The 13,026-nt window shown below is 43.0% G+C and overlaps 2 protein-coding genes across 3 annotated transcripts in view; one reads left to right on the forward strand and one right to left on the reverse strand.

Moving 5' to 3' along the window:
• USH2A (usherin) overlaps positions 1 to 1,674 on the forward strand; it is a 390,408-nt gene extending 388,734 nt beyond the window's left edge. The window contains exon 72 of the mRNA XM_056357449.1: positions 1,324 to 1,674. Within this exon, the coding sequence (XP_056213424.1) occupies positions 1,324 to 1,413 (90 nt within the window). The 3' untranslated portion in view covers positions 1,414 to 1,674. The remainder of the gene's footprint in view (positions 1 to 1,323) is intronic.
• Positions 1,675 to 2,410: 736 nt separating this feature from the next.
• KCTD3 (potassium channel tetramerization domain containing 3) overlaps positions 2,411 to 13,026 on the reverse strand; it is a 28,771-nt gene continuing 18,155 nt past the window's right edge. For both annotated transcript variants that reach the window (XM_056357448.1, XM_056357447.1), the window contains exons 11-18: positions 9,680 to 9,767; positions 9,427 to 9,543; positions 8,160 to 8,330; positions 6,830 to 6,985; positions 5,748 to 5,844; positions 4,138 to 4,322; positions 3,902 to 4,040; positions 2,411 to 3,544 (exon numbers count right to left, since the gene is read on the reverse strand). In XM_056357448.1, coding sequence (XP_056213423.1) covers positions 2,962 to 3,544; positions 3,902 to 4,040; positions 4,138 to 4,322; positions 5,748 to 5,844; positions 6,830 to 6,985; positions 8,160 to 8,330; positions 9,427 to 9,543; positions 9,680 to 9,767 — 1,536 coding nt within the window. In that variant the 3' untranslated portion in view covers positions 2,411 to 2,961. The remainder of the gene's footprint in view (positions 3,545 to 3,901; positions 4,041 to 4,137; positions 4,323 to 5,747; positions 5,845 to 6,829; positions 6,986 to 8,159; positions 8,331 to 9,426; positions 9,544 to 9,679; positions 9,768 to 13,026) is intronic.

Here is a 13,026-nt window from a genome sequence, read left to right on the forward strand (position 1 = left end):
GACAGCTCCCTTGGGCTTTCACCTTCAGGACACCAAACAGCCCCAGAACCGGGGTGTTGCTACCACTGCTGCCGTACCTGCTTAGACCATAAAGATCAAGTAAGAAGATACTGACACTTAGCTGTAGGCAACCCCCCTATAGGTACAGGTTAACCCTCAGCCTGCATTCAGCACCTCATGGGCTTCCTGATTCAGTGGTATCGTAACTCAGCCTCAAGTCATTTTCTCGGAGCTATCACATCCTCATGATTTAATTCTTTGGAGACTAACAGCCCAGCCAGGGTGTACCTCTGTATGATCTCAGCCAAATGAACAGCTCCCAGTGCTAAGAGAGGAAGCCCTTGTTCCCTTGTTCTATCTGCTTATCTTGGGCCAACACCATGGTTTGGGTTAGCTTGCACCGCCCCACCCCCAGCACATGCTGCATGTTGGCATGTTAGAAGTTGTTTACAGAATAGTCCAATGAAATTTCAGACGTGGTAGGAGCAGAACAAAAAATTCCTCTCACTTTTGGTGGCAAACCACCCGACAGCATGAACTCAGGTGCTTTTTGAAATCAGCAGCTGTACAACACAAAGCTAGCGCTCTGTCCACCCTCTGTACATTGCTCCAGTCTCTGCTCCTGCATCGCTCTGCTACTCTTGTCAACAAACCTCCTGCAATGCTTTTCACTCAGTTCTTCCCTTTACTACACTCAGCAGCTTAGGACTGTCAGCAAGTGTTGTTCACCCCTTTGTCCACCTTGCAAATTAATGACTGAACGTTGAAGTGGATCAAGACACCCATCTGCAATAATGCTGCTGGTGATCTCTTCATGCTATGGAAACAGAGAGTTTTATTTCTTTTCAACTCTTATCCTGGCTCAGTGCATTAGCATGAGTACAGGTGGAAGAATCTCAGACTCTGCTTGAGAAGCTTGAAGAACAAAAAGAACAAAATCTTAACTAAATCACAGGTGACAGGGTTGTTATACAAACCAAAAATCTAAACATGTATTCTTTCTCTTTTTCATCTCTCCAATTTCCCCGTCACGCTGTAACAAACACTATTTTCTTTAGAATTTATCACCATTTACCAGTTATCAGATGTCTATATAGTAATTGATTATTTTAAAAGTTGTTGCTTACTATGAAAATCTAGCTGGTTTGGATTCAGGTGCTTGAATGCTCTAGGATCTTACCTTATGCTGGGAGGAGCAATGGGAAAACATGCACTTAATTATTTCACAATTTTTTAGGGGGTGCAAGGAAAGAGAAAATGAAGGAATTGCCTTTAGTCATGTACAGCTTTGGCTTAAATGCTTTCCCCCCCTCCTCTTAACAGTATGTAGATGAAGAAGATCTTGTCAATGTCATCAAAGGCTTCAGCACCGTCACCAAGGAGCACACCACATTCACCGACACCCACCTCTGAAGAACACAAGCACCTTCTCTAGAAAATGGAAAGTGGGTAACTTGCCAAAAGCAGCCTGCATGGCTTTTGGGGGAGAGGAGAGGGCTGCTGTTTCCCCACCCCTTACCCACTACTTAAAAGTCAAACCTGTTTGCTAGGAGGGGATGAGTAAATTGGCCTTTTTTTTTTTTCACAGTCTCTTTAACTGTATAGTAAAACAATGTGTGTTAGCACTGACACCTCAGAAAAGTAAGAGAGCAGTTTGAAAATCCCTAAATCATATAGTATTAGAAGACTGCGAAGGTAGAGGCTTTCATTGTTGTCTCCATACAACTTTCACAGTTGAGGAGGGGATGGGAGGGGGGGGCATCATGTTTGGTAAGGAAAAGTCTTTTACCTGTCCAAAAAACCAACACGTGGCTAAAAAAGGCCTGTGGCAGGATAGCCACGTCTTTTCCTGGCCTGACAAAGCTCCACCACAAAATTGTGTTCGTGCACAAGTAAATAAACATCAAATGAAGGAATTCTGGAGTTGCTTTAACCTTTGTGTTCTTTCCCTCCCTCTTCCTCACCCTCTCAGCTCAAGTTAAAAAAAACAACCAAAAAGCCATTAATTAAAGTTTAACTCCAAGCATGTTTTTTCAGAGGTAGAAAACCTCCTCACCCACTCCCTGTCAAAAACTTGCTGTCACAGCCTTCCCTTTTGCTTATGTATTACTAATCTACCGGCAATAAAATTTGTTCACCACCCACAGTAAACTAGAAGCAAACAGCAAAACAGCCAGTGCAACACAGGTAGGAAATATCATGTCAAGGCACTTGTAATTGAGAATTATTATACCATGACAGTAAACCTATTCCCATATTCATCTCTGTCCTTTTTCCAGAGAAAGTGACAAGGAAGCCCTCAAGAGACTGCCAGTCCCATGTACTCTGCCAAGCCTATTTTTATGCACGCTCTCAGTCACAATCAACAAAACCCATCATCTGATACCACACATTTTCAGGAAGCACAAGCAACACTCCTCTGGCAATTTATTTGGACTAAGAGGCAAAATAATATGCTATTTTGAATAGCTTCCTCCTTAACCTGCACAAAACATTTCAGATTTCAGACAGCAGCATACAGAGCAAGGATCCCATTCATAAAACAAGACTACAGATGCAGCCCCTGTGAATTGGGCAAAATCCAGCCAAGACAGCAGCAGCTCTTGGCTGTGTGGCTGTGTCTAAAAGGCATCTTCCACTGAGCAACCAAGTATTCCTTTAGCACCCTCCTTTCCCCCAAAACAAAAATAATCACAACATATCACATGCCTGACCACGTTTACGCAAGAATGCACAACAATATTTTGGACCAAGTACCATACTACATTTTGGAGCATCACATAAAGCCACACATTGATGTGGATGACTCTTCAAAGGTTTGGCAGCAGCCAGTTAATTTCTCATAACCTCACACTTTTTATTCTGGGTATCAGAATACAGTCCTGTTCAAGAACCATGTCATGTTATGCCTGCTGCCAGCCAGAGGGCACCTGCCCCTCATCTTTGCCACCAGTCACATTTTCACAAGCCATAGTCTTGGCAGGATGCATCATTCTTCCGGTGCCGTGGTGAAGCAGCTGTCTTCGTAGGCGATGGAGAAGCCGCACCAGGTAATTCGGGCCCACCTTCGGCAAGGACTGGTGCGGAGGCCAGGAGAGGCACTTTCTTCCTTCCCAGGAAGCCGGCTCCTTCAAACCCCATTTTCTTTTTGCTTTCTGCTTTGGCTTCACTCTCCTCTTCTGGTCCTCTTTTTTTGAGATCCAGAGAACTCTCTGGCACACGGAGAACCTCCGTACTGCAACACCCACCTGCATCTGTCATGCCTGTGCCTCGCACTTCAAGTGCTGTTGTCAGGACTGCCTTCCTCTCAGCTGTGCTGCCCTCAGCTGCTGCCTTCCTGGCCTCTGGCTGGCTTGAATTCCCATTTGCAGCAGCTGCCTTCTCTGTTGGGCTTTTGCTGGGTAAATTAAAAGCCTGGAAGTCCCGGTAACTGTGGAAGCTCTCCGTCCGCCTTGCTCTTGCCAGTAGAGGGCTTTCTCTGTATGGCCGCACAGAGCCATACGTGGCAGTTTCGTGGATTGTTTCGTGGTGCTGCAATTGGAGGCTTCAAAAAAGAAAAAAACACCGAGGACGAGAAGAGCAGATGTTACGCTGAGAATGGTGGCCAGTTCTTCTCCACACCCTGCTCCCACCCACCACTGCAACTCCCACTAAATAGCAATATACTCCTCACAACCCACACACACAAGGGGCTCCAGATCACTCCAGATTCTCATAGGATACTTTTTATCTGTACACACGTAGACCAACAGCAATTGAGGAGTATGTGTGTGTAGTTCAAGAAACTTAGGGCATAGACTCAGGGGCTCAGCTACAGCATTCAGGCCACCAAACCCCTCACTGCCTACCTGACAGGTAAAACCTTTGGTGTCTGCAGCCGGTGCCACGCTTGGTGACTAACCTGGAATTAGACTCCCGAAGCCGGTTTGGCTGAACAACTGAGGTGGCAGGACTGATGTTGGGTGTGGCACAGCGAGACGTACTCAAGTCACACTGGTCAAGCAACTTGAGCAGCTCTTCCTCTGTGGGGCCACCAACATCTGAAAGACACAGAGTGCTCGAGTTCATTTACTGTAGTCATGCACATGTGAGGACAGAAAAAGACCCACACCACAGTCCTGGTGTAACACAACTTACCTTTGTCTTCACTCTTACTAACCATGTCCATAGCTGTGGTCAGGTCCCACATCTGGATGCTGCCATTTGAATGCCCAGTGAAGAGGTAGCGGCGTGGCCGGGAGCCCATTCTGCTGGATCCTTCACATTCTCGCACAGTAAACGATGAGATGGTAGTGCAGTCAACTGCCTGGATCTCACAGATCCTACAGGAAGAGAAACCTCAAGTTACCAAAACAATTGTACCTGGCAGTTTGACCAATAAAGTTAGTACTGTATTGATTTTCTGAGATGGCATCAAACTTGCCAACAGAAAAAAGACTTTTCTTCCAGATGAAATTCCTTTCCCTGCACGACCAGCATGCTGCTCAGCAGCAGACGGTACCTTCCCCTCAATCCATCTGCAGTCCTACTACTTGTTTACTTTTATTAGGGAACCCCCATATATTTGATGTCCATTTTCAGTTTGCAATGATTAGAAACCTAAGGCTTTCAACAAGAAGGACAGCAACTAAGCCCCTTCACATGCTAGACACTCTAGGAAACTAACCTGCAGGAACAGCACATTTAATCATATAAAAGATACACAAAAAAATCCAAGGATGATAAATCCAAGGTTATCTATACAGGTAACTTTTGTCTTAAGACAACTTGACATGGCAGATCTCCATAGCTTTTTTCCATTTTAGAAGCTTATGAGAGGAGAGAGAGGAAAAAGACTCCCAAAACTAAGCCGTTAAGCCATACCCCACACCAGAACCTCACATATTCTGAGTAATTTGTTTTACTGGCCCCCTGGATTGAGCTTCTTGCCCAAGATGTTCCAAAATAAATCATCTACTAAAACTCCCCACTACATACAAATCTAGCCTGAAGTAAGTGGGGGATGGGGGAAAAGCACATCAATAATCTGCAGGGCTTCTGTCCTCAATTCAGATGCTAAACGTGTTAAGGCATCAACATTTTCACCCAGATTCAAAGTTATTAGGCAAGAAATGCAAGAATAAGAAGCAGCACAGAAGTGAGATGCACCATCTTTTCTGATCTTTTGCCACCTTACTAGTCTAAGAAACCGGAAGAAAAGCAGCTGCAGTTATCTGGTAACATTTTTACTACATTGGCAACAATGTAGTAGAATATTGTGAAGTCAAGCTTAAGTAAATAATTGTATAGCTGACCTAGAAGACAGTCTCTCCGTTTTAAAGGTTCTAATATCTTCAAAGACAAGTGCAAAGGGAGAGAAAGTGCTTCCTTGTCTACCTCTGTGAGCAGCACAATCCCTGCCACCAGCAACTTCAGCATTAGTTTTAAAATTTAATGTTAGCGTGGTACCATGGCTAAGAGTTACAGATTCTGTAGAGGTACACAAATGTTTGTTTTGTGAGCTCAGCAGGTGAGCCATTGTGAAGTGAGTTTCTGATACCGCATTTTGCAAAATACCACTTGGCTTCTAGGTTATAGCAGAGGATAAATACAGTTCTGTTACTAACACACAAACTAGAGTTCAGCCAGAATGTCAAGCACATTAGAAGCTTGCTAAGTGCAACTGCATGCACCCCCAAGGGACAGGAGACCCTGCCACCTGAAGAGTCCTGCTCCTTTCCCACTTAAAACCCTAAACATGGAGGTACCTTTTCCCAGTTGAAGACAGCCTTACAAACAGCTTATTAGTGATGGGAACAACTTTCTGGATAAACACCTGCTGATCATCACGTTCACCAAAGGGTCCTAGAGAAAAAAAAGATCACTTTTTTGTTTGTTTCAATTCCCTCACCCTCTTCCCCACAGTCCTGAAGACCCAAATTCACATTAGTATGACCACTGTAATTTTTAAGAATCAGGAACAGGAACCAAAGATGACTAATAGCTAGAAAAAGCCATCCAATGGGTAGGAGCCTCTACAGATACAGATCTTTTTTTGTTCTTTTGTTTTAAAGGACACCCATTCTTGAGTTGCCTGCATATTCCTGGAGGAATTACACTGTCACTACAAATCCTACATCAGCCCTCTATAATAACAAGTAGGACCTTCTTATTTTACAGCTCCTAGATGTCTAAAGGCTTAATCAGATTTCTTGCCATAGTACTGACCCCGCCCTGTGTTCACAGGGCATCCTATTCATCAAAGGTTCATTTGCAAGACTCGGACCACAAAGGAATCGAGACCACCTGTCTACCCATATTTGGCGACGTGCATTCCTTCAGTACCTTGCTGTAGCAATGTGCTAGCACCACTTGCCTCTGTGGTTTCAAGGCTTCAGTAAACCTTGCCACAACTTCAAACTCATTTAAGAATTTGTCACATGTGCATCATTTAACCCTGACTGAACAATGCACTGGAATTTGCAGCAGACCCAAACCTTGCTATGCTAATCTGCTTTGATGCAGTCTCCTGCGCTTTCTGTCATTCTCTAGTTACACCAAAAGTGAAATGCTACATTGGTTTGCTCAAGGAAGAGGTATAGTATCTGTGTTTGGAAGTTTTTCCTCACATTCACAGTAAGCCCTTTAAGTGTACTCACTCCAAACAGCCTAAATAGCGAGTATTTCCAGGTGAATCTTAGATTCCCCCCATCTTTTCAAGGAGAAGGCAGTATCTAAGAGCTTACAGCCATCCGCTGACTTGCATGTTACCAGGTTGAAGGTCTGTTAAACCTTTATAAAGGCCAGCGAATGTACAGGCTCAGCACAGCGCATTCAAGAGACATCTTACCAATGTCATTTCCAGAACAGTAACTGCCATGACTCTCTGCTTCCTCCAAAGATAAGATTTTGAATGATGCAAGAGGTGTTGAGCCTGGCTGAGTTGAAATCATGCCCCGGAACCGAGTCACAGTCCATGTCCGTACATGGTTGTTATCAGCACAAACTAGAAAGGAAAAGATGTATAATAACATTTACAAGGCATGACAAAACTTTTCAGATAAAACTTATCTAGTGATTTCTATATGATAAGTTTTTCAAGATTGAGCGATCAAGCAGAATTTAGTCAATGTCAGGTCACATGTTATGAATCCAGACAATTATCTAACAATCTGCAAGTTGTTGCTGGTGTCCTATCAGTTTCATCTCTTCTCTCAGACATTCAAGAAACAAACTGGAGGCAGGTGGAACACAACATTAAGGTCTGACTGAGTCAGCACCAGTGGCCTACAGCACACTTAATCCTCTGTGTGCAGGTGCTAGGACAAGACATGTCAAGAGAGCAGCCTGGCAGCAGAACCCTCATCACATAATAGTGCTCTTTATTTCATTCATCAGTTAGCTTGCTACATACATACAGCTTTCCCAGCACTGCGGGTTTAGCACCAGGCTGCAAGAGAACAGATGACCTCTGGCTTGTTTGTTTACAGTATAATTGGATACCATGTTTCCTGTTCCTTTTTTTTTAAAAAAAAAAAAAAAATATTGGATAGCAGCAGAAAGTAAATCTGTTCTCTGCCATGCCCTGGTTGCTGGATTCTGGGCGAAACAGATTCTTACGGAGGGAGGAGTGATTGCATCTTCCCTAAAAGCAAGGCACTTTCCCAAGCATAAGACAGGACAACAGGGTAGCACAACAAACACCAGAAGACTGCTGAGAAAAGAAGAAACACAGACAGCCCTTTGAAGCCATGGGAAGGCTTTTTCTAGGGCCCAAGAGGAGATGATGCACATTTTGCTGCAATCAAGAAAGTTCCTGAAATGCTGTCAAACAAAGACAAGTCCTAGAGGACTTTGCCCACAACAGTAAGACTTGACAGGGATACATTTGTTTACAAGCCCTTTCATTTCCACAAATGACAGCCTTGGAATAAGACACAAAGGTTTTCCAGTATCTGGTCAAATAAAACCTAGGCCTTTTAACTGCTAGAGCCTTTGAAGAACGCTTACTTTAAGAAAGAGGATCCAAGTCAATCTAGCCCCTCCCCTGCCCCCAAATGTTCCGATTCATTCTATCACACGTGGGAACAATGCAAGTTATAAAGCACTGCCTACAAACACTTCATTGCTCAGGAGGAGGGGAGAACCGCCAATAGAAATCTGTACACGGAAAAGATTACCTGACACAAGGTGTTTCTCTGAGAGCATGATCTTCGTAACAGGACTTCGATGAACCGTAAAGGTCTGAAAGAGCTGAGGCCCAGACCCAACTGTTTCAGGGTGCTGTACAATCACCCTCACTGCTCCAGAGCTGGTGCCATACGCAATCTCAATCCAATTGCCACTTACACCTAAAGCAAGCAAGAACACAGTTGTTTTCCCCAGGAATGAAAGTTGTGACTTACTGGGGCCAGGGAACGAGGCCGTAGAAAGCAGTATTTCCAAGCTTCCACAGTAAGACTGATATTTGTTTTAAACCGTTTACTCTTTATTTTCCCATGAATAGAGAGGACATTTTGCCGCTAAAAAAAACCCAACATTCCATACTGTGCTCTTCAACACACTGTCTTAACAACAGCCTTCTCTCCCATTCTCTCCTCCCTCCTGTAAGTGAGATGGACAAAAACATGATTGGATATTTTGGCACTCCTCATAGTGATATGGTCAATAAGTACCTCATATCGTTTATCTTTCTGCCTTAGTGGGAGGCAAATGGGAAAGCAAGGCAAGAGCAGGGAGGACTAGAGTTAAAAAGGTCACTGTGGTATCAGCATAGTTATGTGAGTAACCACTGTCTTCCAGTTTGGTTTTTTGGGGTTTTTTTTTTTTGCATTGATTTGGGTTTTTTTGTTGTTTGATTGGTTTTCTTTATTCTTTTGTTTTGTTGGGGCGTTTTTTGTGTGCTGCTTTTTTTTAATTTAAAAGCTGCACTGTGATTACAAAAGGGTGTATAGACAGAATAGCTAAGCGTCATTCAGCCGCATATGGAAATGGTTGTTAGTATATTGGTTATCAGGTTAGACACCACAGCAAGGTTGTCTCCCCACCCAGATCACCACAGACTATTTCAGTGAATACGATTCATAATCTGAGTACTTACCTTGTATAAAAGGCTTAAAACCAGCAAAGGTCTATTAGGCATTAATATATGATGCGTTATGTTATTACATTATACATTAATGTATAATGCATGATATACAAACATATACACATACATGCAAGTACATGTACCTATTTATTCATATGTACAGATGTAAGGAAAACAGTTATGCCTAGTGTTCATCATTCATTTGAAGTTGATTAAATGAAGAAAAACACATTGTTTATGTCAAGGGCTACCTTGTCTGCTTTAGGCCTGCTATACAGTGACAGATAAAGTACATTTAGAAAAAACAAAAGACGCCCACACCTGTAACAGACTCTAAGAGACACTAATACAGTACTGACTTGTTTTAGGCGTGAGGTAGACACTGAGCGCTGTTATAGCATCATTGGAGGGATCATGGTACAATTCTGTCACTAGAAGATCATTGTCTTTCATCCGCAATGGGAACTTCTGCATGTCTGTGGGGAAGATACATTTATTTATTACACTGGATAGACAGAGTTGCTCTGATGCAACTTAGACCAACGAAAGAGTTTAAGAACAAAGCTGCTTAGCACCACCTCCTTTTTATTCCACCCTGCTCCCATTTCTTACCTATATAGTAAATAGAGCCGTTGTTACAGCCCAGCAGCAGAAAAGATCCAGCAGTATCATAGCTTGTGATAGGAACAACATCCTGAACCTAGTGCAAACAGAAAGAAAGAAATAATAAATAAATAAATCAAGAAGTTAGGTTGTTACTTTCTCAGTTTTCAGACCTTTCTGGTATATTTTGTTGAAGAACACCTGAGTTTGGTACAGGTCTGAAGCCATTATGCACACACTCACACAAACAATGGCATTCTTAAAGTACTGCTGGTGAACTGCATTCCTCTACCAAACTGGATCTTAAGTCATGGAGTTCAGCAAAACCACGCATATAAGTTAGAACAGCTGCTCTGGAAGATCCTTCTCCATGTGAAGGCACAAAGCTTGGAGTGCTGCAGCTAAACCTCATCTTCAAAAGAGGATTTATTTTTTTTCACCAGGATGCAAAATGAGCGTACTTCACACTTTTTCCTTTCTGACAACTCCTTAAGAGGTTGCTGGGCAGGGGAACTAGGTGTTGCCTCTCTTAAGCCCTCCTTTACCCCCAGTTCTCGTGTCCCTCTGCCCACCTCTATGGATAGGTAGATAACCAGCAGATACATAACGAGAGGGGGAGGGAATTCTTATCCTATTACAACTTCCCACTTCAAATACACATCCACACCAAGTAAACTAGAAGGCAGCCTTGTCATATTTTACTTACTGGTCTTCAACTTAAGGTGAGGGATTAAGAATGCCCTCTCTTTGCCCTCTAGGATCAAAAAGAGTGCTTATCCCCTCTCAGGTGTGACAGAGATCTCAAGCAAAGAAAAAGTTTAGCTTATCCTAGGTATGATCCCCTATCTCAAGCAATTCTTTTTTGCTTCCACCCTGTGGAAGAAAAATCCAAAAGCCGTTTCATCCAGAGCACTCAAACTGCACAAAGCCATAGTATTTTCCTATATTCTGTATGTTTCAGCCAGTCCACTTAATGGCCACTAAATACTAATTCATGGAAATACCAGCTTAAGTTCTCATTTCTCTCTGACCAGCAGTATCCTTGCAATTGCCTCAGAGACTTGCAAAATCATTTACAAAATACCAACAATGAATCTCTTGGATAAAAGCAAAACAAAGAAATTTCCCCACACCTCAAAGAGCTAGCATGTAATCCAGAACCCATTCCTAACCTAAGGATAGCCTGTCAGCCCCTAAAATACATTCTAAGCCATTACAGAAAAAGCTGCAACACGAATATAGCTGCTGCGCGTTTTCCAGGGTGGTGGGGAAGGAGGGGAAGAGGCACTTTCCCTCCTGTATTTGTTTAATGAGCTATGCCCCTCTCACTTACATTCACCTACAATTCAGCACAGATCCAATGCTGAAAATAAACTCTTCTGGGAACACCTGGATTTTCCCTGTGTAGCTTATGACTGAATGACCTGGAGAAGGATCCTTCCCAATTACTGAAAAGAATGGGTATTCTTGATCTCAGTGCTTTCACACAGTACTTTTCCAGATACAGCTGTTTAAGTACCCTCTTCTCCCCACAGTCAAATTCATACTACACCTAACCAAATAAGGCATCTAACGATCAGGGCCACAGAACTTGGTTTTGAGGGTTGGGGTTTTTTCCAGACTACTTTAAAGAAGTAGAACAAGAACAGAAAGGCAAGAACCTAAACAGTCTCTCAGCATCTAAGAGTCTATGGACCAAGGTGCAGCGTGCTCTCTGGTTCTGTGGATCAAAGATACATAAAGAAGCTCTCCCATTTGCAAAAAATTTACAAAACTACTGAAGGTACAGGCAACCCATCAACAGATACACCACTTCACTTGTCACCTTGCAAAGACACAACAACTGCAAGGAGAGGACTGAGCAAGAGGATCTACCATGCTGCTGACAGCTGAGATTGACTGCCTGGGTCAGACAGATCATACAACACAAGGAGAGTCCTTTCTTCTGCAGCAGAGATAGGAACACCAGAGATGATTCAGCAGGTGCACCTGCCAACATGGGAACTTTCATTAGGAAACAGAGTGGCACTATACACCAGTCACTGGTAAAACACAGCCAGTGAGAATCCTCGCTTCGCGGACTGTTTTTCTGTCATACTCCATTGCTTCATGTTACATCTTACTCTGTAACACTAAATACTTGGCTTCCTTTAAGCTCTTCTGTGCTACAAATCTAATTACTGATGTATCTAGCACCCACAACCTCCTCTCCTTGTTGCATGCAACACCACCAGAGTTATGAATAAGTACTAGGGAAACCACCTCAGCTGGTCTGCTCAAGTCTCCAAGGTGGGAAGAAGATGAGAGAGCCAAGTAGAGGCAGCAGTCAGAGTTACATCTTCAGGTGCAATCCATCAAATACAAAACTCAGTGTCAGGAAGGATAGCTTTGCACAAACTAAGCCTCCTTAAAGTAGGACTCTGAAAGCCATCAGGAAAGAAAGCCCCAAAAGAAACAAATGGGGCATTGGCGTATTCTGTGCCTCAAAACCTCTCTCACTGCAGCAAGTATGATTACATAGCAAGTCCAGAGCTATGGGCAACTCATGGAAAGAAGTTACACAAACGCCATGTATTCTCATAATGAATTTGAAGCTCAGAGGTACAACCCCACCACTTAAGGCTTTATAGGGCTCTTCAAGAAGAATGTCTTCTAAAGGGAGATGATGATCTACAGGAAGATGTTCCCCCCCTCTCCCCCTTTCTAACAGAAGAGCCTGAGGTACACAAAGCACATTGAAGGTAGCTGGATTTGGGCGTTTTTTATTTTTTGGGGGGGGTTGGGGTTTTGTTTGTTGTTTTGAGGTTATGTTTGTTGGTAGGTTTGTTGTTGTTTTTTTTTTTCTTTTGTTTTTGTTTTTTTTAAGGGAGCCATTAAGGGAAAAAAAAACCCCAACAAAAAACTAGAAAGCCAAAAACCTTGGTTTGAAGAGATCCTGGCATCCCTCCTAAAGATTTTCTATTCTTCAATAAGAAATGCTTTCACCAAAGGAATAGCCAGTCAAACCGAGGAACTATTAACGTGATCAGAAAGATTTCTGTGGCTCCCCCTAGCAACAATGATGATGAACAGGACATCGGTTTTTACTCCTTCAGAAAATATTGTCAAACACCAGCTTGTCACATAGCATTAAGTTGTCTCTTAACAGAAGATTTTGCAAGGCATCAGTAGAGAGCTTTAAATAATGTTTTGTTTAATTCAAGACCGTACTAACATGTCTCTCTCTGCTGCAGAAGCAATGCTATCCCGTGCTTATCATCCATGTTATGTGTTAGCAGTACTGCCACTTAAGGATTGAATCAGAACTTAGCAAACAGTGCAGCTGCCTCAGGTCAGCTTTGCCTCTCGAGATTTGC

The sequence above is a fragment of the Falco biarmicus genome, chromosome 12 (assembly GCF_023638135.1).
Source record: "Falco biarmicus isolate bFalBia1 chromosome 12, bFalBia1.pri, whole genome shotgun sequence".
NCBI lineage: Eukaryota > Metazoa > Chordata > Aves > Falconiformes > Falconidae > Falco > Falco biarmicus.